The 26,890-nt window shown below is 45.9% G+C and overlaps 1 protein-coding gene across 1 annotated transcript in view; it reads left to right on the top strand.

Annotated features, from left to right (window-relative positions):
• The window catches only part of ABTB3 (ankyrin repeat and BTB domain containing 3), a 325,861-nt gene that overhangs the window by 293,211 nt on the left and 5,760 nt on the right, over window positions 1–26,890 (top strand). The window contains 6 exon segments of the mRNA XM_020982442.2: window positions 3,121–3,299; window positions 9,166–9,271; window positions 10,224–10,326; window positions 13,599–13,680; window positions 22,863–22,931; window positions 24,940–25,053. Of these exon segments, the coding sequence (XP_020838101.1) occupies window positions 3,121–3,299; window positions 9,166–9,271; window positions 10,224–10,326; window positions 13,599–13,680; window positions 22,863–22,931; window positions 24,940–25,053 (653 nt within the window).

Here is a 26,890-nt window from a genome sequence, read left to right on the forward strand (position 1 = left end):
CTCTCCTCTCTCTCTGTCTCTGTGTGTGTGTGTGTGTGTGTGTGTCTCTCTCTCTCTCTCTCTCTCGCTTTCCTCTCTCTCCTCTCTCTCTGTCTGTGTGTGTGTGTGTGTGTGTGTGTCTCTCTCTCTCTCTCTCTCTCTCTCTCTCTCTCTCTCTCTCTCTCTCTCTCTCTTCCCCCCCCCCCCGCTGCAGTTTAATATATGAGAAGCTACATGCACTTGCATGGAGAACTCATTTTGCATGATTATGCGACTTAGATCCAAATAGGCAGCTTCGTGTGAGATGCTCCCTCCCATCTGTGCCCTTAAATCATAGGCGGATTGTGGGGAAAGGGAAATTGCAATGATCAGATGCTTGAGAGGGTTCTGTTGCGGTTGGGGAGGGGGAGGATGCAATGTAGGATGTTGGATTATAGAAACGTTCTGGATGAGGGAGAAGGGAGGAAAATGGGTTCCACCCTTCAGACTCCTGTGGGAACATTCGTGGTCACACACACACACCACACACACACACACACACACACACACACACACACTACCTCTTCAAGCCTGCCGTGTCCTAGCTAAATGACCCATTAGCTGTGTTCCATACATGATCAGGTCTCTGGGCCTCGTCACAAGTAGGCTTCCATGTCAGGAATGAGTTTCAGGGGTCACCTCCCACAACAATCTCATTCTCTCTGTGACCACCAGGAAATTGGAAGATTTCTCTTCCTGGAGTTGGAAGAGACTTACGGAGAAGCCTGTCCAAGCCCCTCACTTTTCGGGGGAGGGTACCAGAGAAGAACAGTGACTACCCAAAGATCACACAGCAAGTTTAGAGCAGAAGCCATATTGGAGTCCATGCTTTGTGCTCTTAGCTCTTCCTGGGCCCAGAAGGAGAAATGACACATGGGAGGACAGTGGGCTGATTAACTCAGAGAGGGGCAGCTATGTGGAGATCCCAGAATCTCACTGTCATGAGAGACATGAGTGACCAGCCTACATTAGGACAAGATGCTCCCCTGCCATATACCCAAAGCAACGTCAACTCAAGTTCTCCCTCTCTGTGCCTGAATATCTCAAACAAGAGGAAACTCGGTAGAGGCAGCCCCCTCTCCTTTGGGACAGCTCATTGGTGGGAAGTTCCTTCAATGTGACAGCCTGCCTCTCTTGTTCAGTGGTCCAGCTTCCACCCAGGGCTTCTTGTCTTGCCCTCTGGGGCCCAGCAGAACAAGGTTCACCCCTCTTCTACATGACAGCCTTTCAGTTACTTGGAGACAGCTAGCACTTCCCCACTGGGTCTAGTGGTGAACTATAATATACATTGACACTATCAATCTATGCATCCATGCTATATAATATTAACTATAATCACATGAATGGGAAAGTTAGGGGACATTAATGGAATCAGGGAGACCCAATTGGCTGCTGTTCTCTGGGCAAGTCACCTAACCCTCTCTAGAAGACTGTAAGTTTCAGCACAGGGAGCAGTCTTTGTTAGTAAAGGGAGTTCCCTCCTCCGGGTATGGACTGATGGGGATGGACACAAGGATACTGTTACTGTGGGGATGAATGATAGTCAGATATCGGAGCACTGAGCAGGAGACCAGTCGTTAATAGTAGCTTACATTCATACGGTCCTTTAAAGTTTGCAAAGTAGAGGCAGCTAGGTGGCGCAGTGGATAGAGCACAGGCCCTGAAGTCAGGAGGACCTGAGTTCAAATCTGGCCTCAGACCAAACACTTGACACTTACTAGCTGTGTGACCCTCGGCAAGTCACTTAACCCCCATTGCCTTAAAAAAAAATTAAAATTTAAAAAAAATTAAAGTTTGCAAAGTTCTTGACTTGCCTTCTCTGGGATTGGGCAGTGTGGTGGAGCCAAGAGGGCATTCCTAGCATGAAGACCTGGACTGAGAGACTTACCAGCCATTCAGCCCTAGCAAGTCACAACCACTCTGCCTCATCCTCCTCCTTTGAGTTTGGACTCAAAGGTCTTCAAAGACCCTTTTGGCTCTAAATCAATAAACCTATGAGCCTAAATATTATTATCTAGATTTTACAGAAGAGGAAACTAATGCCAAGAGAGATGAAACAACTGTCTTTGAGGACAGGGACTGTCTTTTGCCTCTTTTTGTATCCCCAGTGCTTAGCACAGTGCCTGACACATAGTAGGTGCTTAATTAATGTTGATTGACTGACTGCCCGGGATTACACAGGCAATGAGTCTCTGAAGCAGAATTCAAACCCAGGTACTCTGACTCTAAGGTGGATGCACTTTCCATCAGGCACACTACCTCACTCAGGTAGATTGCATGATAATGCAGAATGCCACCCTGGTTTCATGACTTAAAAATCATAGGCTAACAGATTTAGGGTTGGAAGGGATCCTAGAAGTCACCAAACCCAGCCAACTCATTTAACAGATAAGGAAACTGAGACCCAGAGGGGTTAGTGATACGTCCAGGGTTATATAGGCAATGGGTAGCTGGATGGCACAGTGGATAGAGTGCTGAGCCTGGAGTCAGGAAGACTCATCTTCATGAATTCAGATCTGGCCTCAGACACTTACGAGCTATGTGACCCTGAGTAAATCACTTAACCCTGTTTGCCTCAGTTTCCTCATTTGTAAAATGAGCTGGAGAAGGATGTGGCAAACTATTCTAGTATATGTGCCCCCAAATCCCCAAATGGGGTCACAGAGAGTCAAATATGGCTGAAACAACTCAGTAACAACATACAGGCTGTGATTATCTAAGGCAAGATTGAAACCCAGACCTTTCTGACTCCGAGTCAAGCACTCTATCCACTAAGTCACACTTTCTCTCATTTTTATTTATGTCCATTTTGCCTCCCTCATTAGAATGTAAGCTCCTTGAGGGCAGGGACTGGTTTTGAATTGTTTTTTTCTTCGTCCCAGTACAAGTAAGCTGGAGGTACTGTTTCTGGTTTTTCTTTGTATCCCTAACACTTAGCATAGTACCTAGCCCATAATAGGCACTTAGTAAACACTCACGGATTAATTGGTTATAATTCTATGACATCTTGGGCCAGCAAGCTTCAGCTCAAAATCAAATTTCCTTGTGGTTGTTTTTGTCTTCCTTTCCTGTTCTCCACTGTCTCCCTCGTCACCCCTGTAGGAGTGCCGTGGACTTTGCATACGTGGCTGGAGTCTTTGAGGGTCTCTTTCCAGCAGCATCGGAGGCCATTGATCCAGTGTTTATTAAAAGAGTTTAAATCTATCCAAGAAGAGGAGTACACAGAGGAGCTCATTACCCAAGGCCTGCCACTGATGTTTGAGATCCTGAAGGCAAGCAAGGTATGGATGGAAGGGGGTTGGGCTCCCTGTTGGACCTAGATGTCCAAGGAGAACATGGTGGCCACACAGCTCCCCACAAATGCTGCTGTGCACCTGGTAGGAAAATGGCTGGCTTTGTAGGGTTCCAGCTTCTCAGATAGCCACTGCAACCAGGTGATTTGGCCACAGATCATCAATAAAATGAAGGGGTTGGACTCACCAGCTCCTATGGCCCCTCCCAGCTCTAAATCTATAATCCTATGAAACTGGCACAGATTCAACCATGGATTACACATGGATCTCCAGTCCATGGGCCTCAATATTATTGTATGTAAAATGATGGGAGGTTGGATGCAGCGGCCTCTAACGTCCTTTCCAATTCCAAATCTGTGATCCTATGATCACATGCTTGGCACAGTGCCTGGCACCTAGTAGATACCCAGTAAATGCTATTGACTTGATATGTGGCCCTTTCTCAGCCTCTGCTTGCTACCTTTGTGACTTTGGGTAAAGGGCTTCTCCTCTCTGGCCTCAGTTCCCTTATCTATAAAATGAGTGGATTAGAAGAGAGGACAGGGAGCGTCAACAGCATTTATTAAGCACTGACTGTATGTTGGGCACTGCACTTGGGCTCAGAGCATAGGAGATTTAGAGCTGAAAGACATCTTAAAGGCCATGGAGTCCAAACCCCCATCATCTTATGTATGAGAAAAGAGAGGCTGAGAGAGAATAAGTGATTTGTCCTGTGTCACACAGCTAATAAGGCTCAGAGGTAGGATTTGAACCCAGGTTCTCGACACCAAGTCCAAAACTTTATCTCATGCTCTGCACGGCTTAAACAACTTCTAAGGGCCCTTACAACTTAAAGTATCTGGAAAAGGGCACCCAGAAGAACAAAGAACCTCATGGTCATATGATGAGGATCAGTCTAAAGAACCAGGGATGCTTAACCGAGAAAAGAAGTGATGTAAGAGGGGGCAGCTAGGTGGTGCAGTGGATAGAGCACCGGCCCTGGAGTCAGGAGGACCTGAGTTCAAATCTGGCCTCAGACACATAACACTCACTAGCTCTGTGACCCTCGGCAAGTTACTTAACCCCAATTGCCTCACAAAAAAAAAATTACATAAAAGCTGTCTTCAAATATTTGAAAACTGTGGTGTCTGCAATGAGAAGCTGGCTCCAAATGGAATGCGGTGCCTTGGGAGGTAGTGGGCTCCCCCACAGTAGAGGTCTTCAGATAAAGGATGGGGAGTCACATGTCAGAGGTTGTTACAAAGGGAATTCCTATTCAGGTCCTTGTTGGATTCAATGGCCAATGAAGCCCCTTCTACCTCTGAAATCCTGTGATTTCAATCAAGCAACAAGCATTTATTAAACACCTAATGTGTGCCAGTCACTGTGCTAGATATGGGGGATACAATTCCAAAGAATGAAATGATCCCTACTAGCAATGACCTTATTGGGAAGGAGTAAATGAGAATTCCAAAGTGGCTCATGGGAAATGAGATTATCAACTTCACTGACACTGATGAAAAAGAATGACAAAAAAAAACCCCAGTGGACAATGGAAAGACCACACCATGGGTATAAGTAAGATGGAGCATGTTAGCCAAGATGATTCGTGTTCTAGAAATGATGTAAAAGATGCTATTAAGGATGCATGAAGCCAGGAAGGGGGGCAAGGGCCACGAGCTGGATGGTCCAAGGGCATATTCAAACAATAATCAAAGACAGAAAAAAGGTCTCCCTGATAGAGGTGGAGTAAATCAGAAAGCTGTAGGGAAAGAAAAGGACAAGAGTCACATGGGATGAGAATGAACACGGACTAAATGAGAGAGAACCCGTACTGATGAGCTCAAATATTCACGGATGCCTGGCTCTGTCTTCCAAAGCTGAAAAATGTGATCTCGTCAGGGACTGATCCAGTCTCTCTCTCCTTCAGCTTTTTTAGGCCTCAACTTTTCCAGCTGTGAAATGGGGGGGCCCATATCCCCTTCCAGATAACTGCAGAATAGGATCCTAGGGCTGAGAGACTTTAGGAGAATATCTGTTGTAGACCTCTGCTTTCTGACAGTCTTCCCTCCGAACTATCCTGAGGTCCTCAGATCTTGGGAAAATCGTAACCCGCGTGAGTCCACAGAATGTGCTGGCCCTGTTTAAAACCTCCAACAGCTCCCATTGCCTCTAGGGACGACAAACAAGATCAGCAGCTGCATTTAAAGCCCTCCACAGCCTGGCTCCCACCTGCCTTCCCAGTCTTATCTCCCATAACTCCCCTGCATGCAGCCGGACTGGCCAGCTCACTGTTCCCTCTGCGTGACACGCTGCCTCCTGCCTTCGTTCTTTCACACAGATGGGTCCTTGTATCTAGAACGCATCCCCTCCTGATACCCGTATCTCAGGATCCCTGGATGCCTTCAAAGCCCAGCTTAGTCACCGCTTTCTTATCTATGTACATGTTGCATCCCTGTCATAGAATTTAAGCTATTTGTGGGCAGTTCTATCTTATTTCTGTCTTTATATGTCCAGCACTTGAGACAGTGAACCTTGTGCGTGTCTTCTTATCTCCTTCTTCCTCTTCTTCCTTTCTCCTCCATTCTTGTTTTTTCTCTTCATTTTCATTCTCCTCCTACCTCCTCCTCCATTCTTCTCATTCTCCTCCTGATCTTTTCCCCCCTTCCTCCCTCTTCCTCTTCTTTCCTCTCGGTTCTCATCTCCATCGTCTTTATTATCTCTGTCGTCTTCTTCACTATCTGTCACTCTTTCTGTGTTCCTGGCATTTCATCAGCATTGAACAGTTCTGATGTGGAATTTCCCTCGGTGGAATTAGCTCCAACATCTAGGCCTGGAAAGTTGGCCGTAGCAGAGAGTAGTTGAATGGTTTGCCCATAATCACATCCCAACTGTGTATATGAAGCAAAACTTGAACCCAGATCTCCCTGACTCCAAGGCCAGCTCTCTTTCCACTATACCTTCATAAATATTGAATCAAATTGAATTAAATTAAATTAAATTAAAGGACAGGAATAGTAGCACATTGTCCCACTGGAGAGCAGTATTCTGGTAATCTCAGATGAGCCTTCCTTCCTCTCAAGTCCTTCTCTATATCTATGCAGTTAAGAGGCCCATGGACCAGAGTCCTTCTCTATACATGTGCACCCTTCATTCTCCACGTGCAGATGGAACGCCAGGTACAGCATGGCCGCGTGCCACTAACCATTACTAACAGAGTGCTCTGTCCCAACAGCTGGGCTTGTTAGAACGTGATCCCACAGTTCTTTGGCCCCACCAGTTGAGTCAGCTGGCTGAGCCCTCAGGAGATTCAAGTAGAGCTAATGGTGGCAACTGCATGGCTGTCGTAGTCCTGCCCTTTTCCCAGCTCCTTTCTAGGGCTAGAGGCTGGCTTCTGAAGCTGCCATTTTGGTCACTCTGACACATCTGTGCCTGAACCCACCTCTCTAAGGACACAGTTGGCTTCTTGCCCAGGCAGAAACAGAAGTGCTAGTTCTGATGAATTCCAGGTGGCTACAAGAAGGCCTTGGTCCAGAGCCGACAAAATCCATTTGGGAGGACAATCTATGGCTGCCATAGTCCAAGGCCTCCCTCCCAAAACTATTAACTGGTGCTAATTACATACATGCCTTTTACCTACAGAGGCAATTCACTTTAAGCTTAGACAGAATTAGTTAGGGAGGCCACTAATTTTCATTCAACAAATATTTCTTAAGCTGCCTCTCTGTGCCATGGCCTAAGAAAACAAAGGAGAAAAAATACAAAACTGTGCCTGTCCTCAAGTGGCTTCTGTTTTATTAAGGGGAAAGTGACTAACTGAAATGAGCAAGTACAGCACCTGAATGGGCATACTTACAAAAACAGGAACCCTGAGAAGGAGGACCGGAAGAAATTCAGGGCAAGTCTAGTGGGAGACTGAAGTAGTACAGGGGAGAGAACCCAGGCTGGGAACCAGGAAGCCTGGGTTCTAGTTCTGGTTCCACCACTGCTCTCAACAAGTCATTCCATCCTCCCTGAGACTTACTTTGGTCATCTTTAGAATGAGGGGTTGGTGTCACAAGGTTATTGCAGTCTCTTCCAGCTCCCAGCATTCTAGCAGTCAGTCAGCAATCATCTCTCAAAGCACCTACTATGTGTCAGTCACCAGGGACTCAAAGGTCAAAATGAAACAGGCACTTCAAGGAGCTTACATTCTATCTAGAAATAACATGCACCCAAATATATGCAGAATAAATACCAGGTGGGAGGCAGTGTGCTGTAGTGGACAGAGAGCTGGCCTCCACATCAGGAAAATCTGGGTTCAGGTCACATACTGGCTGTTTGGCCCTGGGCAAGTCACTCAACCTTTTGGTGCCCAGGGCAATTCTTTAAGACCATGAATTGTGAAGCAGGTACCAAGATGGAGTTTACCCATAAAGAGTTCACTACGTCTAAGAAATGACAGACCTGGTCCCAAAAATAGACATGATAATTCTACAGGGGAGATCCTAGAACCTGGGAGGGGAAAGAGGTGATCAGGAAAGGCCTTACATAGGAGGCTTTCTCTGTCTACTCACTGGGAAGATCAATGAACAGAAATGACAATCAGCTCACCAAGCATGTAATAAATGCCAAGCACTGTCCAAGGTTCTGAGGATGCAAGGACAGAAATGCAACAATCCCAGCCCTTAAGAGCCTTACATTCTAGCAGTGAATATGTTCAAATATGTCCAAAAAGTGGTCAGTAGAATAGTGGAGAAAGAGAGAAAGAGGAAGTGAAGGGGAAAAAAAACAGAGAGAAGGAACAGAAGGAGGAGACAGAAGGAAAGGGTCTGAATAATCTAGACCCTGGCTAATCAGTCCCTGAATTATTGAGAGATGCCTGGGGCAGCTAGATGGCGCAGTGGATAGAGCACCGGCCCTGAAGTCAGGAGGACCTGAGTTCAAATCTTGTCTCAGACCAAACATTTGTCATGTTGCTAGCCGTGTGACCCTGGGCAAGTCACTTAACCCCAATTGCCTACAAAAAAAAAAAAAGAGAGAGAGAGAGATGCCTATACTTTAGGATAGCAATTTCAGTAACTTGTCCCCTTTCTAAGGATCATAGGACTTAGAGATAGAAGAGACCTCAGAAGCCATCTGCCCCAATCCTCTCACTTTATAGATTTTATACTTAGGTCCAAGAGGTTAAGGTACCCCAGGTCACACAGGTGATGGGTGACAGAGCTGGGATTTAAACCCAGGTCTTCCAACAGTGCTTTTTGTGTCACCACCATGTTGTGAAATGCCTGAGCTCCCCAAAGATCACTGGCAGCTGCGAGCACCTCATTCCCATGTTTTAGCTATCAAGGGCCCTGAACTTGTGGTTATTCATGTCTTATTCAAAGAGACCCTCGTCATTGTGCCAGGAGCAATCATCTGCTGTTATTGAATGGGGAAGCCCTGTTTGCTGAAACCCATGAGCTAAAGCATTAAAGGTGGTTACATTTAGAAACTAAGCTTGATTTTCTCTGCTGTGACCCACAAAAACCTTCTTTCTAATGGACATTAAGTAAACAGAACAAGAGAGTGTGACTTACTAGGGCATCAGGTCCCCAGTAATCATACCTCTTGTCCCAGAGACCTCTTGGCAATGAGGTTTACTAAAATAGAACAGGGACAGCTCAGAAAAGTCAGTCTGTGTCCCACTGGGATGAGAAAGAAGTTTTAATGCCAAGTTCAGTTCCCTACAGAAGACTCAGTAACATTTCTGAGGGAAAAGAGGTTTCCCCCAGCCCGCACTCAAGACTTCACTTTCCTTAACACTGAGTGCGGAGACTCTGAAATTGTGATAGACAGCTTAGGACAGGCCCTTGGAATCCTCCAGCTCTCAAGAGTTCTTGTTTCTCTTCCTCAGAATGAAGTGATCAGTCAACAGCTGTGTGTCATCTTCACTCACTGTTACGGACCTTATCCCATCCCCAAACTGGTGGAGATAAAGCGTAAGCAGACATCTCGTCTAGGTAAGTTACTCCCCAGAAGCTGCCTTGCAACTTGAAAATAGAGAGGAGGGAAATCAGATGGAGGGGGGAGGAAGGGAAGGAAATATGCCCACCTACTTCTGTAAGCATATCCTTAGGAAAATTTTCACCTGCAAAGAATATCCTATGGAATGTCTTGACTAGCTCGGCCTATCCCGTATGGTCATTTTCATGTCTACAAGGAAGACATAACCTAGGACTCATTGATCTGAAAATAAAAGATGCTTTATGGCAATCTAATCCGCCTTAATTTTCTCATCTAGAAAAGCAGGGCTTGGACATGATGGTGTCTGGTGCCCCCTTCTAGCTCTCATCTAGTTAAGAGTGCTGGGCCTGGAGTCAAGAAGACCTGAGCTCAGATCCAGCCTTAAACACCTATTAGCTGTGTGATACTAGGCAAAGCACTTATTCTTTCTGCCTCAGTTTCCTCATGTGTGTAACGAGGATAATAATAGCTCCTACCTTGGTGGTTTGTGAGAATCAAATAAGATAATAGTTGTAAAATGATTTGCACACCTTAAAATGTTATATAAATTCTAGCTATCAGCTAGCGCTATTAGAGCTATGATCCTATGAGAAACAAACAGGAGACTGAGTGACGTTCTTACGGAAGAGGGTGATGGGAGAGATGTTTACCTTTCAAAACTCAAAACCAACTGGGTTCTGACTCTAGGTGAGTATTCAAAGGAGATATGGCATGCCTGCCCTCTGGCAGAGAATAAATCATTCAAGGCTTCATATGAAACAATCCGTCTTAATGGCTTGGGTTTACCTTTGACTGAGCTGTTTCCTAACCCAGATGGCAATCTGTGGCTTCAGAGACCAATCCCATAAGCCCCATTTTCCCCATCAGCAATGATATGTAATTCAGGAAGTAAATCTTCCCCCTACTCTGGACTAAAGCCTCTCCCCTGTTCCTTTTCTTTCTTTCTAGATCCTCACTTTCTCAACAATAAAGAGATGTCTGATGTTACCTTCCTGGTGGAGGGGAGACCATTTTATGCACACAAAGTATTGTTGTTTACTGCATCTCCCAGGTAAGTGCTCGGTCTCATCTTGGAAGTCAGTCATGGTCACTGCAGAGACTGGGACTGCAACTATTCACCATTCCCAGAAAGTAAAAGGGGGTGAGAGGAGTTTCATGGATCACTTAGCAAGTGAGAGAATTGAGGACCCATGCTCAAGGGATCAGCCTTCTGAATGCCAGTGGAAAGAGGCATGCCTCCCATTCTGAACACAGAGGTAGTGGACTATGGGAGTGGAATGAGGCATGCATTGCCGGATATGGTCAGTGTGCAGATTGATTTTGCTTAACTGTACAGCCTTATTTTTTTTTTAAAAAAAGACTTGATGATGTGTGGGGGAGGGAAGGGAGTGTCATCATAGGGATTCAATCCCAGTCATTAGAAAGTGTCAGCAATGTAGGGGGGAACAAAACATTAAAAAAAAAAACTTTAGGGAAGGAAAGTCAGAACAGGAAATGGAGGCAAAAGAAATGGAAGGGAGGGAGGGAGAGAAGGAGGGAGAGAGAAAGATTAGATAGATAGATAGATAGATAGATAGATAGATAGATAGATAGATAGACAGACAGACAGATTTCTCACTAATTCAACTCACACATCATGGAACTAGTCCAAATGCTAGGGAAATTTTACTGGACATTAAAATTTTCACATGGTTCCTGGAATAGAACCCAGGGGAATGCAGGGGAAGGGAGAAAGGGAGATAGGTAGAGACAGAGAAGGGAATTGATTTGTAGTTAGAGGATCTGCGTTCAAATCCTACCTTTCCTCCTACTGTGTGATATCTCTGAAACAAAGTCTATCTGGACCTCAGTTTACTCATCTGTTCTTTCCAATGGTTTACAGATAAAGCCCATAGAGTTCAAATGACTTGTTCCAAGTCACATGGGTGTTAAGCATAAGAATTGGGATTGAACCTCCAAGGTCCCTTCTACCTCTACATTTCTGGTGCCGGATGGGCTTTACCCATTCTGAACGTCCAAGACTTGGATCTGACTTTTCTAAATCCAATTTTCATTTGTTCTCCATCAATCAGAGCAGGAGTCTGATGGATGGAACCTCTGTCTAAGAGTTTGGTCCCTTCTCTTCTTCTTGCTCCTTCTGCAGATTCAACAGGAGATATATCTGAAAATTCAGAACCTGACTAGGTCCTGAACAGACTAAGACATAGTGGGAGAAGAGAGAGGATGTGACAACCTTATGGCACCGTGAAGAGACTCCAATAAAATACTAGGATGCCACAGAACTTCAGAGTAGGAAGGGCTCTCAGAGGCCGTTGAGGCCAACCCCCCTCATTTTACAATTGAGGAAACTGAGGCACAGAGGATCTAAGTGACTTACTCTACTCGCTACACAGGTAGTAAGTGTCAGAGATGGGAGTTGAACTCAGGTCTTCTGATGTGAGTCAGTATTCTTTTGGAATATTTATCCTTGACAGGTGATTGTTTAGTCTTTGCTTGCAGACCTCCAAAGATGGGGGAAGCCATCACCACCTAAAGCAGTTCATTCCATTTTAGGAAAACTTTATTCATTAGCAAGTCTTTCCTTACACTAAGTTAAAATCTGCCCATCAGCAACTTCCCCATACTACTCCCGGCTCTGATGTCTGGGACAAGTAGAGTCATAGAAGTAGCAGGCTGTAAAGACAAGAACACTGGATTTGAAGCCAAAGGAATGTGCATTGTGACGTTAGGCAAGTTACGTGACCCCTCTAATCCTCAGTTTATCTGTAAATCAAGGGAGGTCTTCTCTGGCCCCAAATCCCATGATCCAAGGAACCAGGGAAGGCCAATTTTAAGTCAAGTTCTGAAAGAGCTGGTGAAAAGGGAAACAAGGGATGCCTAGAAAGTCAGAGGCCATCTTGTCCACTCCATTTTACATATGAAGAAACTGAGGTCCAAGGACATGAAATTATTTATTATAGATTCAGAGCCAGAAGAGACCTTAGAGGTCATCTAGTCCAATGTCATTATTTTGCAGATGAGGAAGCTGAGGTACAGGTAGATTAAATGATTTATTTAATTTTCAGTCATTTTTCAGTTATGTCTGACTCTTCATGCTCTCATTTGGGCTTTTCTTGGCAGAAATACTGGAGTGGTTGGCCATTTCCTTCTCCAGCTCATTTTACAGATGAGGAAACTGAGGCAAACAGAGTGAAGTGACTTTCCCAGGGTCACACAGCTAGTCAGTGTGTGAGGCCAGATTCAAACTCAGGAAGATGAGTCTTCCTGACTTCAGGCCCAGCACTCTATCCATTGCACCACCCAGCTGCCCCTAATTCATCTAATATTGCAGAAGTCACATACTTCAAACTTGGAATAGTATTTAAAATAGTTCATTGAAAGTCTTCAAGCAAAGGCTGCATATCCACTAATTCATGGACATTATAAAACAGAATTTCATTTAGTTAAGGGTTGGACTAATGGCCTCCAAGGTCTCCTCCAACTGAGAGATTCTTTGAATTTGTTTTCCCATATTAAGCCAAGTTCTGAAAGAGCAGGTGCAGAGGGGAGCAAGGGATGCCTAGAGAGGCAGGAGCCATCTCGTCCACTCCCTTCATTTTACATTTGAAGACAAGCATGACACCCTTCTATTCCTCCAACTCGTTGTCACATGGCAAGTTCTGTAGTCCTCAGTGCAGTGGGTTCTTTCCCAAGTCTGAGCTGGAGAAGCTAATTGACCGACTCAAGACCAGTCCACCTTTCATGCCCTCAGTGTGCATTGTCAAATGCAGGCTGTCCCAAAAGTCTGCTTAAGCTTAAAGCTGCCCTAAGACTTTTGGGGGCACTCCGTGGTTGGGGCACAAATGAGACATAATAGGAAGAGAATGACTCATGCATATACATACATACATATATATATATATATATATATATATATATATATATATATATATATATATATATATATATATACATATATACATATATATATATAAAACGATCAATGATCTCATCAGGGCAGGAATTCCAGCTGTGAGAACAATCCCCTTTCCACCAATCACCACCAACCTATGACTTCATAGATTAATCCTAGAGGCCCAAAGAGGTCTTTGACTTCTCAGCCAGGCTCATTCAGAGAGTAGAGATCCAAAGTGAGATTTGAACCCAGGTCTTCCTGATAACAAGCCGTGTCCTCTATCCATTCTGGTGTATTACCTCTTGTGTTTCCAGTTATTAGCATGAAAAGGAACCAGCACATTGAGCAAATGATCAGAAGAGGCCAGGTTTCTGATTGGTCATGTTTTTCATTCATTTTTTTTTCTCTCTGTTTTCTTTCTTGTCTAGATTCAAGGCACTCCTGTCCACCAAACCAACAAATGACAGCACATGCATTGAGATCAATTATGTGAAATACCCCATCTTCCAGGTAACCTCACCATGCCTGGCACCAGGCACTTCCCAGCATGCACAGTACAAATGCAGTTCCCTCCTAGGTACCCATCTTGGGGCTGAGGGTTCTACCAGCTGTGGACCTGCCTTGGACTTCCATTGGTAGAAGCCTAGGAAATGCATTGGTTTTAACATTAACCAAGCAAAATGCAATGAAGGAAAGTAAGTCTGCTTTCTAACAAAGTAAACTCCATTCTTCTTGAGTTTAAATCTGGCCTCAGACATTTTCTAGCTGTGTGACCCTGGGCAAGTCACTTCACCCAGTTTGCTTCAGTTTCCTCATCAGTAAAATGAGCTAGAGAAGGAAATGGCAATCTACTCCAGGATCTTTGCCGTGAAAACCCCAAATGGGCTCATGACGACTCAGACACAACTGAAAATGACGGAACAAGTATGTTGGCAGGTAGAGTGCTAGTCCTATAACCTCATATACTTATGAGCTGGGCGACCCTGGGTGACCCTGTCTGCCTCAGTTTCCTCATTTGTAAAATGGGGATCATAATAGCACCTACTTCACCGAGTTGTTGACATTCAACAAGCATTTATTAAGCACCTACTAGGTTCCAGGCACTGGGGATTCAAAGAAAGGGCAAAAACACAGTTCCCGCCCTCAAGTAGCTCACATTTTATTGACAATACTATAGGTGTTAGCTTCCTGATATTGTGACAAATGAGGAAACTGATTCTCCAGACTGTCATCCAGTCAGTAAGTATTTGTTAAACTCTTACTACTGTCAGGCACACGTGCTAAGGTCTAGAGATGCGCTGCACAAAGAAAGGCAAAAAAAAAAATGGCGTCAATCCTTACAGAGTTCATTTTCTTACTCAGGAGATAACACGTGAACGGCTGTGTACATAAAACAGGTATACAGTGCAAAGGGGAGGGAATTCAGAAAGAGGGCACTGGGTGAGGGTGGGGGGCTCCAGAGGCCTCCAGCCAAAGGTCAAGTTTGAACTAAGTCTTGAAGGAAGCCAAGGAAGCCGGGAGGCAGAGATGAGGAGGAGGAGAGATTGTTGTAAGGCTCAGATGAAATAACATATGTTTAAATGCTCTGAAGACCTTGGGCTCTTGAAATGTTGTTTACTGTTGTTATTATTATTATGTTAACTCAAATTCCTCTCCTCTAAAAGCCATATGGCCCAGAGGAAAGAGTCTTTTTGCCCAGCAGAGGTCCCAGAAGCCCTTATGAGGTAGAACCGGACACCCTCTGCATCCTTCCTACACACACACACACACACACACACACACACACACACACACACACACGCAATAACCTGAAACTCTCCAAGTGCCAGTGAATGCCTTCAACTATGCCATTGAGTATGGGGCTAATTGGGAACTTCACTGTCATAAGTATTGGAAGAACTGGCCCAGATTAATCATTGGGAGTATAATGGCTTTTGACTGGGCCTAGGGTTCCCTGCCACATTAGCCTGAAGTTATAAAGGGAAAGGACGAGTTAGTAGGGCCCTGGGGATTTTCCTCCCACCCTCCCCCCCATAAAAGGAGTGATCTGTGATTTGTGGCTGGAAATAGCCTGAGTGGAGCCAAAACCAGCCCTGGAGGAGGGTCCCAGGTGTCCTATTTATTTCACTTCCACGCTGATGGGAGAATTTTAGTAAATGAAAGTGTGCTTTTTGTCCCCAGGATGTTTTAGTACCACGTGAAGTGTGGGGGAAGGGGGCACAGGAAGCCCAGCTGAGTTGGTACCTGGGGCCCAGGCTGAACAGGAGTTTGAATCCCAGCCTTGGTTGGGTTAGAGGCTGCCAAGAAAAATGGCCCCCCAAATGAGGGTCCTTCACTTCATAACCATTCACTTGGTTTCATTCAGCCCCCCTTGCTGGAAGCCCTGGGGATGGCAGGTCAATTAAAATCCAATCCAAAGTCAACTGTGTAAGAAACAGACTGGCTTTGCTACAGCTCTCCAAAGAAGGAGAGTGGGCATCTGGGGTGGTGGCAAAGGCATTGAGCTTGCGGTTACAGGATTGGAGGGCCAGAGGATTTAGTGCTGAGAGGGCCCATAGAGTCCAGCTAGGCCACCTCCCTTCTTTTACAGCTAAGGGGACGGAGGCTCCATCCCCCCATTCACCAGATGAGGAAAATGAGGCCCAAAAAGAGAAGGTGACTTGCTGATGATGATACAGGTAGTAAGTAGGTAGGGCGGCAGGAATTGAACCCAGGTCCTTCGGCTCCAGGTTCAAGGCTTCTTCATTAACTTCTTCATCCCCTCACTAGGCACCCACCATGATCAAGGAAAGCTGCTCTCCCCACTTAATCAGGGTGACTCTGGCCTCAACACTGACCAAATGGATGGCCCTGGGGGTGAAGGTCACTTTTACTGACAATCAGTTAAGTTTACTTGACCATCAGTCCACCAATCCAACTAATACTCCTTAAGAGCCAACAAGTCCAAAGACTGAGACAATCCCTACTCTGGAGAGATAACAAATGCATATCTAAATCAATTCAGCATAGATATAGAATAAATAAAAATATATACAAAGTCGTTAAATACAAGGCAGTCGAGGCAGTTGGAGAGAGTGGCAAAGGCTTCATACAGAATAATGAGCTAGAATTTATATAGCACTTTCTATGTTAGCGCTTTACAAATGTCATCTCATTTGATCCTTACAACAGCCTCGGGAGGTGGGTGCTGTGATCAGCCCCATTTTATAGATGAAGAAACTGAGGTAGACAGAGGTTAAATGACTTTCCCAGGGCTACACAACTAGTCAATGTCTATGTTTGAACTTGGGTTTTCCCAACTCCAAGTCCAACACTCTGTCCACCATCCCACCCAGCTGCCTCTATCCAAAGATGATGTCTGAGCTTCATCCTAAGGAGAGGGACCTTTAGAGGTCACAAAGGAGTGCATTCCAGATTTGGGGAACAGCCAGGACAAAAGCTTGGAACCTGGAGATGGCATGTCCTGAATGAAGAAGAGACAGAAGGCCAGCTTGACGGGATTGCAGAGTGCAGCAGGGGGAGAGATGTCCAGTGGGGATAGAAAGACAGGCTGGGACCAGCTTCTGAAGGGCTTTCAAAGCTCAACAGAAATTTCTATTTTATCCCAGACGAACTAGGAAGCCACTAGAGCTGATTGATTCACACGTTCAGATCGACACAGAAGGAAAATGACTTTGGCAACAGTGTGAGGGATGGAATGGGATGGACACAGACTTGAGGCAGCAGAACTCATTAGGAGGCTGTCTGTGTGAGATAAGAGCCTGAACTCAATGGGAGCTAGGGGAGTGGAGAGAAGAATCAGCTAGAGGGATGGTTTAAAGATCCGGCAACAGATTAAACACGTGAGGCAGCAAAGAGGAAGGCGCTGAGGATAACGCCAGAGCTGTGAACCTGGGAGACTAGAGGGATGGCGGTGCCTTCTATAGGAATAAGGAAATTTGGAGGAGGGGAGGATTTGGGGGGAAGAGAATGAGTTCAATTGCAGATATACTGAGTGAAGATGTCTATAATTGAAATGTCCAATAAGCAACTGGTGATGTGGAAATGAAAATCAGGGGAGGAGCTACTCGGTAGGCCAGTGTCCCTCACTGTGGCAGAGCCAGAAGACAAGGAGCCCAGAGTCCTTCAGCCACCAAGTGAACTTTGCTGAGTGGTCCTCGGACACACTTGATCTTGTAGCAGGAATCTAAGTCAACATTTCTGAGCCCCTGTGGTCTCCGTGGGAAATGAAGGTAGTCAGGAGAGAAACCAGCAGACCCAAAAGATGCAGAATAACTTAGGTTGAGTGTCCATAACAGTGGTCAAGTCAATCACCTCTCTGACCCTCTATCTCTTCTCTGAGAAACGAAGACAATAATCCTCCTACAGCATTCCCTCAAATGGCTGTTGACAGGGAGAGGGACTTAAACTGTAACACTTGAGGAATGTGAGCTAGTGTTAGCGTAACCGAGTTATTCCTGTTATAAATAGTTACTAGTTATGAGTGTTCCAAAGAGTTACTGAGGCCAGCTGCCCGGCATTAACTGATTCATTCTTGTTTCCTGTGCTAACGACCAAAAGGGGTCAAAACAGGAATGTTTGGTTACCATTTTACAAAAGCCACGGCTTCCATCAGTAATGTGGGCTCCGGCCGGGAGGCAAGTGATCAGTGAAGCCTGGAGTTAGACACGTGGCAGGCTGGGCACACGTGCTCGTGTAGACATTGAGCAGCAGCAGCATCTGTCAGGGGCGCCGGTGGGGAAACCTGCCAGGAAACAATAAGTCTGGGTGCCTTGTGGGTGGAGGGATGCTGCACACTCAGTCTGGTGATAGCTTCACGCGTGGGAAGTGAGTTGTCTTGGGAGCGCGAGCATAAAAGTGGGAGTGGTTTAGCTTGGATTTGTTCAGTTGTTCATAGAATCCTAGCATGTCAGAGCTGGAGGAGGGAAGAGGTGGTCCTTAGAACAGAGAGTGTCAGCTGGGAGAGCCCTTAACACAAAGAATATCAAAAGTGGATGAGATCTTAGAGCATAAAATATTAGAGCTGGAAGTGACCTTAGAACAGAAAATGCAGGAGGTGGGAAGAAAGCTTAGAATATGGAATGTCAGAGCTGGGAGGGGCTTAGGACAGGGAATGTCAGAGCTGGGAGGGAGCTTAGAACAGGGAATATCAGAGCTAGGAGGGAGCTTAGAACAGGGAATGTCAGAGCTGGGAGGGAGCTTAGAACAGGGAATGTCAGAGCTGGAAGGAGCTTAGAACAGGGAATGTCAGAGCTGGGAGGGAGCTTAGAACAGGGAATGTCAGAGCTGGAAGGAGCCTTAGAACAGGGAATGTCAGAGCTGGGAGGGAGCTTAGAACAGGGAATGTCAGAGCTGGGAGGAGCTTAGAACAGGGAATGTCAGAGCTGGGAGGAGCCTTAGAACAGAAAATGCAGGAGGTGGGAGGAAAGCTTAGAATATGGAATGTCAGAGCTCGGAGGAGCTTAGAACAGGAATGTCAGAGCTGGGAGGGCTTAGAACAGGGAATGTCAGAGCTGGGAGGGAGCTTAGAACAGGGAATGTCAGAGCTGGGAGGAGCTTAGAACAGGGAATGTCAGAGCTGGGAGGGAGCTTAGAACAGAGAATGTCAGAGCTGGGAGGGGCTTAGAACAGGGAATGTCAGAGCTAGGAGGAGCCTTAGAACAGAAAATGCAGGAGGTGGGAGAAAGCTTAGAATATGGAATGTCAGAGCTGGGAGGGAGCTTAGAACAGGGAATGTCAGAGCTGGGAGGAGCTTAGAACAGGGAATATCAGAGCTAGGAGGGAGCTTAGAACAGGAATGTCAGAGCTGGGAGGGAGCTTAGAACAGGGAATGTCAGAGCTGGGAGGAGCTTAGAACAGGGAATGTCAGAGCTGGAGAGGAGCTTAGAACAGGGAATATCAGAGCTGGGAGGAGCCTTAGAACAGAATGCAGGAGTGGGAGGAAAGCTTAGAATATGGAATGTCAGAGCTGGGAGGGGCTTAGGACAGGGAATGTCAGAGCTGGGAGGGAGCTTAGAACAGGGAATATCAGAGCTAGGAGGGAGCTTAGAACAGGGAATGTCAGAGCTGGGAGGGAGCTTAGAACAGGGAATGTCAGAGCTGGGAGGGAGCTTAGAACAGGGAATGTCAGAGCTGGGAGGAGCCTTAGAACAGGGAATATCAGAGCTGGGAGGAGCCTTAGAACAGAAATGCAGAGTGGGAGGAAAGCTTAGAATATGGAATGTCAGAGCTGGGAGGGCTTAGACAGGAATGTCAGAGCTGGAGGAGCTTAGAACAGAATGGAGAGCTGCTTAGAACAGGGAATGTCAGAGCTGGGAGGGAGCTTAGAACAGGGAATGTCAGAGCTGGGAGGAGCTTAGAACAGGAATGTCAGAGCTGGAGGAGCCTTAGAACAGGGAATGTCAGAGCTGGGAGGAGCCTTAGAACAGGGAATGTCAGAGCTGGGAGGAGCTTAGAACAGGGAATGTCAGAGCTGGGAGGAGCTTAGAACAGAATGCAGAGCTGGGAGGGCTTAGAACAGGGAATGTCAGAGCTGGGAGGGAGCTTAGAACAGGGAATGTCAGAGCTGGGAGGGAGCTTAGAACAGGGAAATCAGAGCTGGGAGGAGCTTAGAACAGGGAATGTCAGAGCTGGGAGGGAGCTTAGAACATGGAATGTCAGAGCTGGGAGGGCTAGAACAGAATGTCAGAGCTGGGAGGGGCTTAGAACAGGGAATGTCAGAGCTGGGAGGGAGCTTAGAACAGGGAATGTCAGAGCTGGGAGGGAGCTTAGAACAGGGAATGTCAGAGCTGGGAGGAGCTTAGAACAGGGAATGTCAGAGCTGGGAGGAGCCTTAGAACAGAAAATGCAGGAGGTGGGAGGAAAGCTTAGAATATGGAATGTCAGAGCTGGGAGGGAGCTTAGAACAGGGAATGTCAGAGCTGGGAGGGAGCTTAGAACAGGGAATGTCAGAGCTGGGAGGGAGCTTAGAACAGGGAATGTCAGAGCTGGGAGGAGCCTTAGAACAGGGAATGTCAGAGCTGGGAGGAGCTTAGAACAGGAATGTCAGAGCTGGGAGGGGCTTAGAACAGGGATGTCAGACCCAGGCTGGACTTAGAACTTGAGTTTTCAGAGCCAGGAGGGCCCTTCAAATATGGAATGTCAGAGGAATGAGGAACTTTAGAACATGAAATGTCATGACTAGGAACACAGATGTCCGAGCTGGGATGGCTCTAAGAACAGAGAATGTTAGAATTTAGAACGTGAATGCCACAACAGACTTCAGGACGCAGAACACCAAAGCTGGGAAGGTCCTGAGAACATGGACAGTTGGAGCTAGATGAGACTTGAATGATCTTCTAGTCCAGTTCCGCCCCCCCCCCCGTTTTACAGAAGAGGCCACTGAGGCCCAGAGATGGGCAACTACTTGGCCAAAGTCACCCAGCAGGTTCATTCTAGAACTACCCCAGACCCAAATGCAGAATCACAAGTTCACAGTACCTAGAGCTGGAAGTCCTAAATCCTAGATTTTCCATTTCTTTGGAGGAAAGCTCACTGGTTCTAAAGTCAGAGGATGGGGTTCAAATCTTGTCTCTGACATTTGTCTGCTGTGTGTCCCTGAACAAGCTACTTCCCCTCTCTGAGTCTCATTTCATTATCTGAAAAATCAGAGGCTGGAGTAGGTGGCCTATAGAACTATGATCTTATTATTCCATGTCACTTCACTTTGCTGGGACTCAGTCTCCTCATCTGTAAAATGAGGTGGCCAAACTAGATGGTCTCTGAGGTCCCTTCAAGCTCCAGAGCTCTGATCTATCCTCCTGAGATTAAGTCCAAGCACCTTATGACACTGAGCCCTCGGGAAGGGCAGTGACTTACCCACGGTTACTTATTGAGCTCACACACAAAGCTGCCACTGGATGACCATGTGACCTGTGCCAAGCTATCTAACCTCTGTGGGAATCATTTTTCCTTTCTGTGAGATGGGGATAAAATGTTCCTCAGCCATTCTCCCTCAAACCAAAGTTACACAGGGCTAGAGGACAGGAATGGCAGCTCTCATTCTGGCAATGTGTACATTTCCCATGACAATGTAGTGATTGGTCTTCAGTGGAAAGGAGACAGTTATTGGGAATGTCTCCCTAGGACTTTATAAAAACCAAGTTTCCAATTAAAAAGATGTGGTACCAGGTTTACTCATTGTAGCTCATTTCAAAGTCAGCCCAGGAAGATAAGTCAAAATGCTGAGGCCATTCGTGTCCAGCTGCCATCTTGAATGTTCTTTGGGTAGACCTAATCAAAATCCATCAGTGAAGATGTATAGGATCACAGGTCTAGAAGAGACCTTGGACAGCTGGGCCTACCCTAACCCATTTTATAGAGGAAAAGAGTGAGGACTAGGCAGGGGAGGCTCAGACTTGCCCAAAGTCACACGAGGAGTTAGTTTGTCAGATGGGAATAAGATCTAAAATGGGAAATTAATCCAGCCCCTCATTTTGAAGTAGGGAAACTGAGACTCAGAGTGGTAGAATGACCTGGTCAAGGTCACACAGGTAGCCAGTCATTGGTAAGTCATGGACTCAAAGAGACCTTAGATAGGAGTGGGGAAGTTGCGGCCTTGAGTGAGGCCTTTTGACTAAGTCCCAGTTTTACAGAACAAATCCTTTTATTAAGGGGATTTGGTCTGTGAAGTTTGGATTCAGTCAAAGAGCCTCACCCGAGGACCTAGAGAGTCACATGTGACCTCAAGGCCTCAGGTTCCCCACCCCTGTCTTAGATATATCTACTCTGTAGGTCATAGAACCTATAGCCAAATGGGACCCCGAGAGTCTTTGTGTGTGTGTTCTGGGCCCCTCTAGAATCTATGAAGTATATGGAGCCCTTCTCAAAATAATATTCTTAAATGCATAATAAAATGAAATATATAAGATTGCAAGGGAAGCCAGTTTTATCGAAATATCATTATCAAAATATTTTTTTTTAAAGTTCAAAGATTCCAGGTGAAGAACACCTAATCTGGTCCAAACCTCTCATTTTCCTGATGAGAAGAAAACTGAGACAGAGAAAATCAATGGGACTTGGTCAAAGTCACATAAGCCAGTAAACAGCAGAGCCATTGGACCATTTGCCCTGAGGTCTCCTGATTGGGACAGGAATAGAAAGAGGAAGGAAGAAGCACTTATGTAGAGTCAGGAGCTGTGCTAAGAGCTTTTTGCTTAATACTCATTTGATGCTTACAACACCCCTCAAGATAGGTGCTATTATTACCTTCATTTTACAGAAGCTAGCAGAAGTTAAGTGACTTCTCCAACGTCCTACAGCTAGTAAGAGTGGCAGGCCTAATTTGAACTCAGGTCTTCCTGACTTCGGGCCCAATGCTCTATCCTGCTATACCACACCGACTTCTATCACAAGCCCAGCAATCCCTGAGGAGGAAATACTGACTCTGGAGTCAGAGAACTTGGATTTAAATCTTACCTCTGATGCTTATCACCTGAATGATGTTGGACAAGGTACTTAACCTCTATGGGTCTCAGTTTCCTCATACAGAAAATGGGAGAGTTGGTCTGCCTGACCTTTAAAGTCCTTCCTGGGTGCCCCATCTTTGATCACATTAGCCTTTACTAAGCAATGGGTGGCCCCAGCTCTGGCCAGTAATCTTGGTGTGGTCTGGACTGATTAACAATCTTTTTTTTTTTCCTACTCTCTTCTAGCTGGTCATGCAGTATCTTTACTACGGTGGTCCAGAGTCACTTCTTATTAAGAACAATGAAATAATGGAGGTTTGTGAAGTTTCACCTGGGATTTCTGTAAGCCAGGGTTGCCACTGGGACATATTTTGCTCCCGGGAAGGAGAGACCACAGTACTGCCTTAGGAAGACAGACATCGGTATCAGGGGCAGAGAAGCAGGAACATAGCTCAAACTCAGGAAGACCAGTTTGGGGGTGGTTCCACTAGTTCAGGATTGAAGAACTGAGGGTCTGGACTTCACTAACTGATGTGAGATTCCAGTAACAGAGGAGATGTGCCAAGCAATAACTCCCTGGTGCTGCTAACAAACAGGAGCTCCCCCGTTGGGAAGGATGGATGGTTTCAGTCATTCTTTCGACAAACACCTGCTTGGTTCAAGGCATTGGATTAAGTGCTCTGAAGTATACAGAGATATATAAGATATGATCCTTGTCATTAGTCAATTAATAAGCACTTATTAAGTACCTGGAGTATACCAGGTGGTATTCCATAGCTGGGTGGTTAGTATCAAAAGACAAAAGTAAAACATTCTCACACTCGAGGTGTTACATTCGATTAGAGGATACAACATGCTTGTTTAAGTACATAAAAATAGATGCAAGGTCATTTTAGGGTGAAGGTAAGGAGCTTATAATTATGGGGTGACCTCTCTTAAGAGAATGACTACGTTCCCACATGGGGTCCAGAGACATTTGGAGAATGCTTCCTCCCATATACCCTTAAATATATAGATAGATAGATAGGTAGATAGATGTGTATATATGTATGCGTGTATGTATATATGGATGTCTATGTATATATGCATGTATACACATATGTGTATGTACATATACACATGCATGTGTATACCTGTGTATATGTATGCACATGTGCATGTATGCATGTGGCATCTAGATGGCCCGGTGGATGTATGTGTATGTGTATGTGTATGTGTATGTGTATGTGTATGTGTGTGTATATGTGTATGTATATGTTGGGGTGTACAGGAAGAAGCTTTCTTCAAATAAGTGTATCTCTGGACTCCATGTGAGGACACAGATGTTTTCTTAAGAGAGGTTCCCCCCACATGTATGTATATATGTATTTATGTATACATATATGTATATGTATATTATATATTACCTAAACTATATTATATATGACAGTTTGGCTGTATATTATATATATCTATAGATATATACATGTACATATATACACACAAACACACATGCACAAACACACACATGCATGTACATACTATATACGTGTGTGTGTGTGTGGATAGGTGTATGTGGATAGATAGATAGATAGATAGTAGAGTAGAGGTGTCAAACTCATGGCTGTGACCAGCAAATCTCCCAAGTGGAGCCTGAACCAGGTTAAAATGTAATTGAGAAATGTTTAACAAAATAAATAAAAACATAATACAATGTAGATAATGTTCATTTGTGTTTTTCTGAGTGACTATGCAGCCCGCAGGGGTCCGCTTCTTTCTGAGTTTGACCTCGCTGGTGTACAGAAATAGCCAGAATATAAGCCAGTGTGTGAAAAGCACGAATCAATAAGAGGAGTTCAAAAGAGGAGGACATAAGTGCATCCTGGTGGTTCAAGGCAGGCTTCATGGAGGAGTGAGCCTTTGAACTGGGTGGAATGTCAAGATTAAGGGATTCGGACTTTGGTTGGTAGACAGTAAGGGGCCATTGAAGGTTTCTGAGTACTGGAATGAGAAGATCAAAGCATTGCCTTGGTGATGTTTTTAGGATGAATTAGAGGAGAGAGGAAGAAAGGAGGTGGGTAGACCCGTCAGGAGGCTGTGGAAATAGTTGAAGTGGGAGCTGATAAGAGCCTGGACTAGGATGGGAGCTACAAGAGAAGGGAGGAAATGGGTGCTTCGAGGAAAGACTCAACAGATGGGGCTGATTAGGTGTGAGCAGTGAGGGAGAGGGAAGAATCAGAGGTGACACTGAGGTTTCTTTTATATACGTTGAGAGTCAGTCCCATTCAAGGCAGCGTGACTGACAGCCTCCCTTCGGGTGTGGTTTTTTTTATTATTATTTTAGCTTCTGTCTGCTGCCAAGTTTTTCCAGCTCGAAGCTTTGCAGAGGCATTGTGAGATCATCTGTGCAAAAGGGATCAACGCAGACAACTGTGTGGATATATACAACCATGCCAAGGTAATGCCCACCGCCCCTTTCCCGGCGCAAAGATCATGGACAAAGGGGGAGTCTGGTTTGTGCAAACACACTGGCACTGTGTCTGGGTCATCTCCTCGCCAGACTTAGATGGCCCAGAGAGGGATGTCCTATCCTCATGACGTCCATGTCATCACACCTGTTCTTGTCCCTGGGGCAGAGAAAAGGCAACCCATGGCCTAGAGCAGAGGTGTCAGACATGGGCACGGTTTAGGGGCCCTCGGTTTGACATCGCTGCCCTAGAAAGTTGCCTCTTGGCCCCCATCGTTAAGGTGTTGAGGGGAAGGTAGGAAATGAGGAAACTGGAGCCTGATGGGGGCAGGAGGCAGAGGTGGTCACAGCATGGCAGGACAGACCAGCAGAGTGCCATGAGGCAAGGAGGGAGGTGGAAGCAGCGGCTGCTGCAGGCAGGGGCCTCCCTCCACCACCCCTGGGGAGGAAGTCCTTGGGACAAAGCCCCAACTGCCCTGTGTAAAAGCCCTGGGCACAGCGTCTGACACATAGTGGGTGCTACATAAATCCTTATTCCCTTCCCTACCTAGGGCCCTTGGCACATAGTAGGCTCTTCATGGATGCTTGTTGATTGAATTCCAGGAAGGAGAGGAGGGCCATCCCGCCCCCTTCCTAGATCCCTGCTGGTTGCTAGCTGTGGACCTTAATCATCCCTTAACATCTCTGGGCTTCCACGTCTACCTCTGTAAAATGAGGTGGTTTGACTAGATGATCTCTGCAGTGTCTTACAGTTCTGAATTTGTGATCCTCTAAGGCAGACCACTCTCCATGATGTGACTTCTCTCTGGGCCTCAGTTTCCTCCTCTGTAAAATGAGGGAGTTGGTCTGAGTGGCCTCCAGGGGACCCTTCCTGCTCTAGGTCTGTGACCCTCTAGTCCTACGATCCACTTTTAGACTTGTCTGCTGCTCCTTCATTCCCCCACCCCGAACCAGGCTGAACCCCCAGTCGGCCAGAAGCCAACCGCCTGGGACCCTCAGTGAACCAGGGGCTCATGGAATTAACTAACCAAAGGCCAGAGAAAGCTTTTGTGAGCAGCCTCTCCACCCTGTAGCTGAGACCTGGGGGGAGGATGGTTTCATTTTTGTCTGCGTTCAGCTCACATGACAATTCAGCAGGCTGATAACCAACTTAAAAAACACTCTAGCTGTTCTTCCAGGCCACCCCCCCCACACACACACCCCCTATCTGCCCATCTATCTATCACCTGTCTTTCTATTTTTCCATTTCTTTCTGGTTTTTAATTGGCCTCTTTTCTTTTTTCTTTCCTTCCTTCCTTCCTTCCTTTCTTCCTTCCTTCCTTTCTTTCTTTTTTCTTCCTTCCTTCCTTCCTTCCTTCCTTCCTTCCTTTCTTTCTTTCTTTCTTTCTTTCTTTCTTTCTTTCTTTCTTTCTTTCTTTCTTTCTTTCTTTCTTTCTTTCTTTCTTTCTTTCTTTCTCTTCCTCCCTCCCTTTCTTCCTTCCTTTCTTGTCTGTCTTTTAACATACATTTATAAAGGATATTCTAAATGCCAAGAAGATCAGGATTAGAAGGCCTTGAAAGAGGATGATAATCTGGAGCTAAGACTTTTGGGACACTCTTTATTTGATCTGGGAGGTAACAGGGAACCACTGGAATTTAATGAGTACATGGGTGACATGATCAGACCTGTGCTTTGGGAAGATCACCCTGACAGCCAAATAGAGGATGGGCTGCAGTGGGGAGAGCCTCGAAGCAGGGAAACCAGTTGGTGGCTATGGCCCCAGCCCAGGCACACACTCTATCTCTCTCTGTCCCTCTCTCTTTCTGTGTCTCTGTCTCTGTGTGTGTG

Source organism: Phascolarctos cinereus, unplaced genomic scaffold, assembly GCF_003287225.1.
Source record: "Phascolarctos cinereus isolate Bilbo 61053 unplaced genomic scaffold, phaCin_HiC Scaffold_1;HRSCAF=81, whole genome shotgun sequence".
Lineage (NCBI taxonomy): Eukaryota > Metazoa > Chordata > Mammalia > Diprotodontia > Phascolarctidae > Phascolarctos > Phascolarctos cinereus.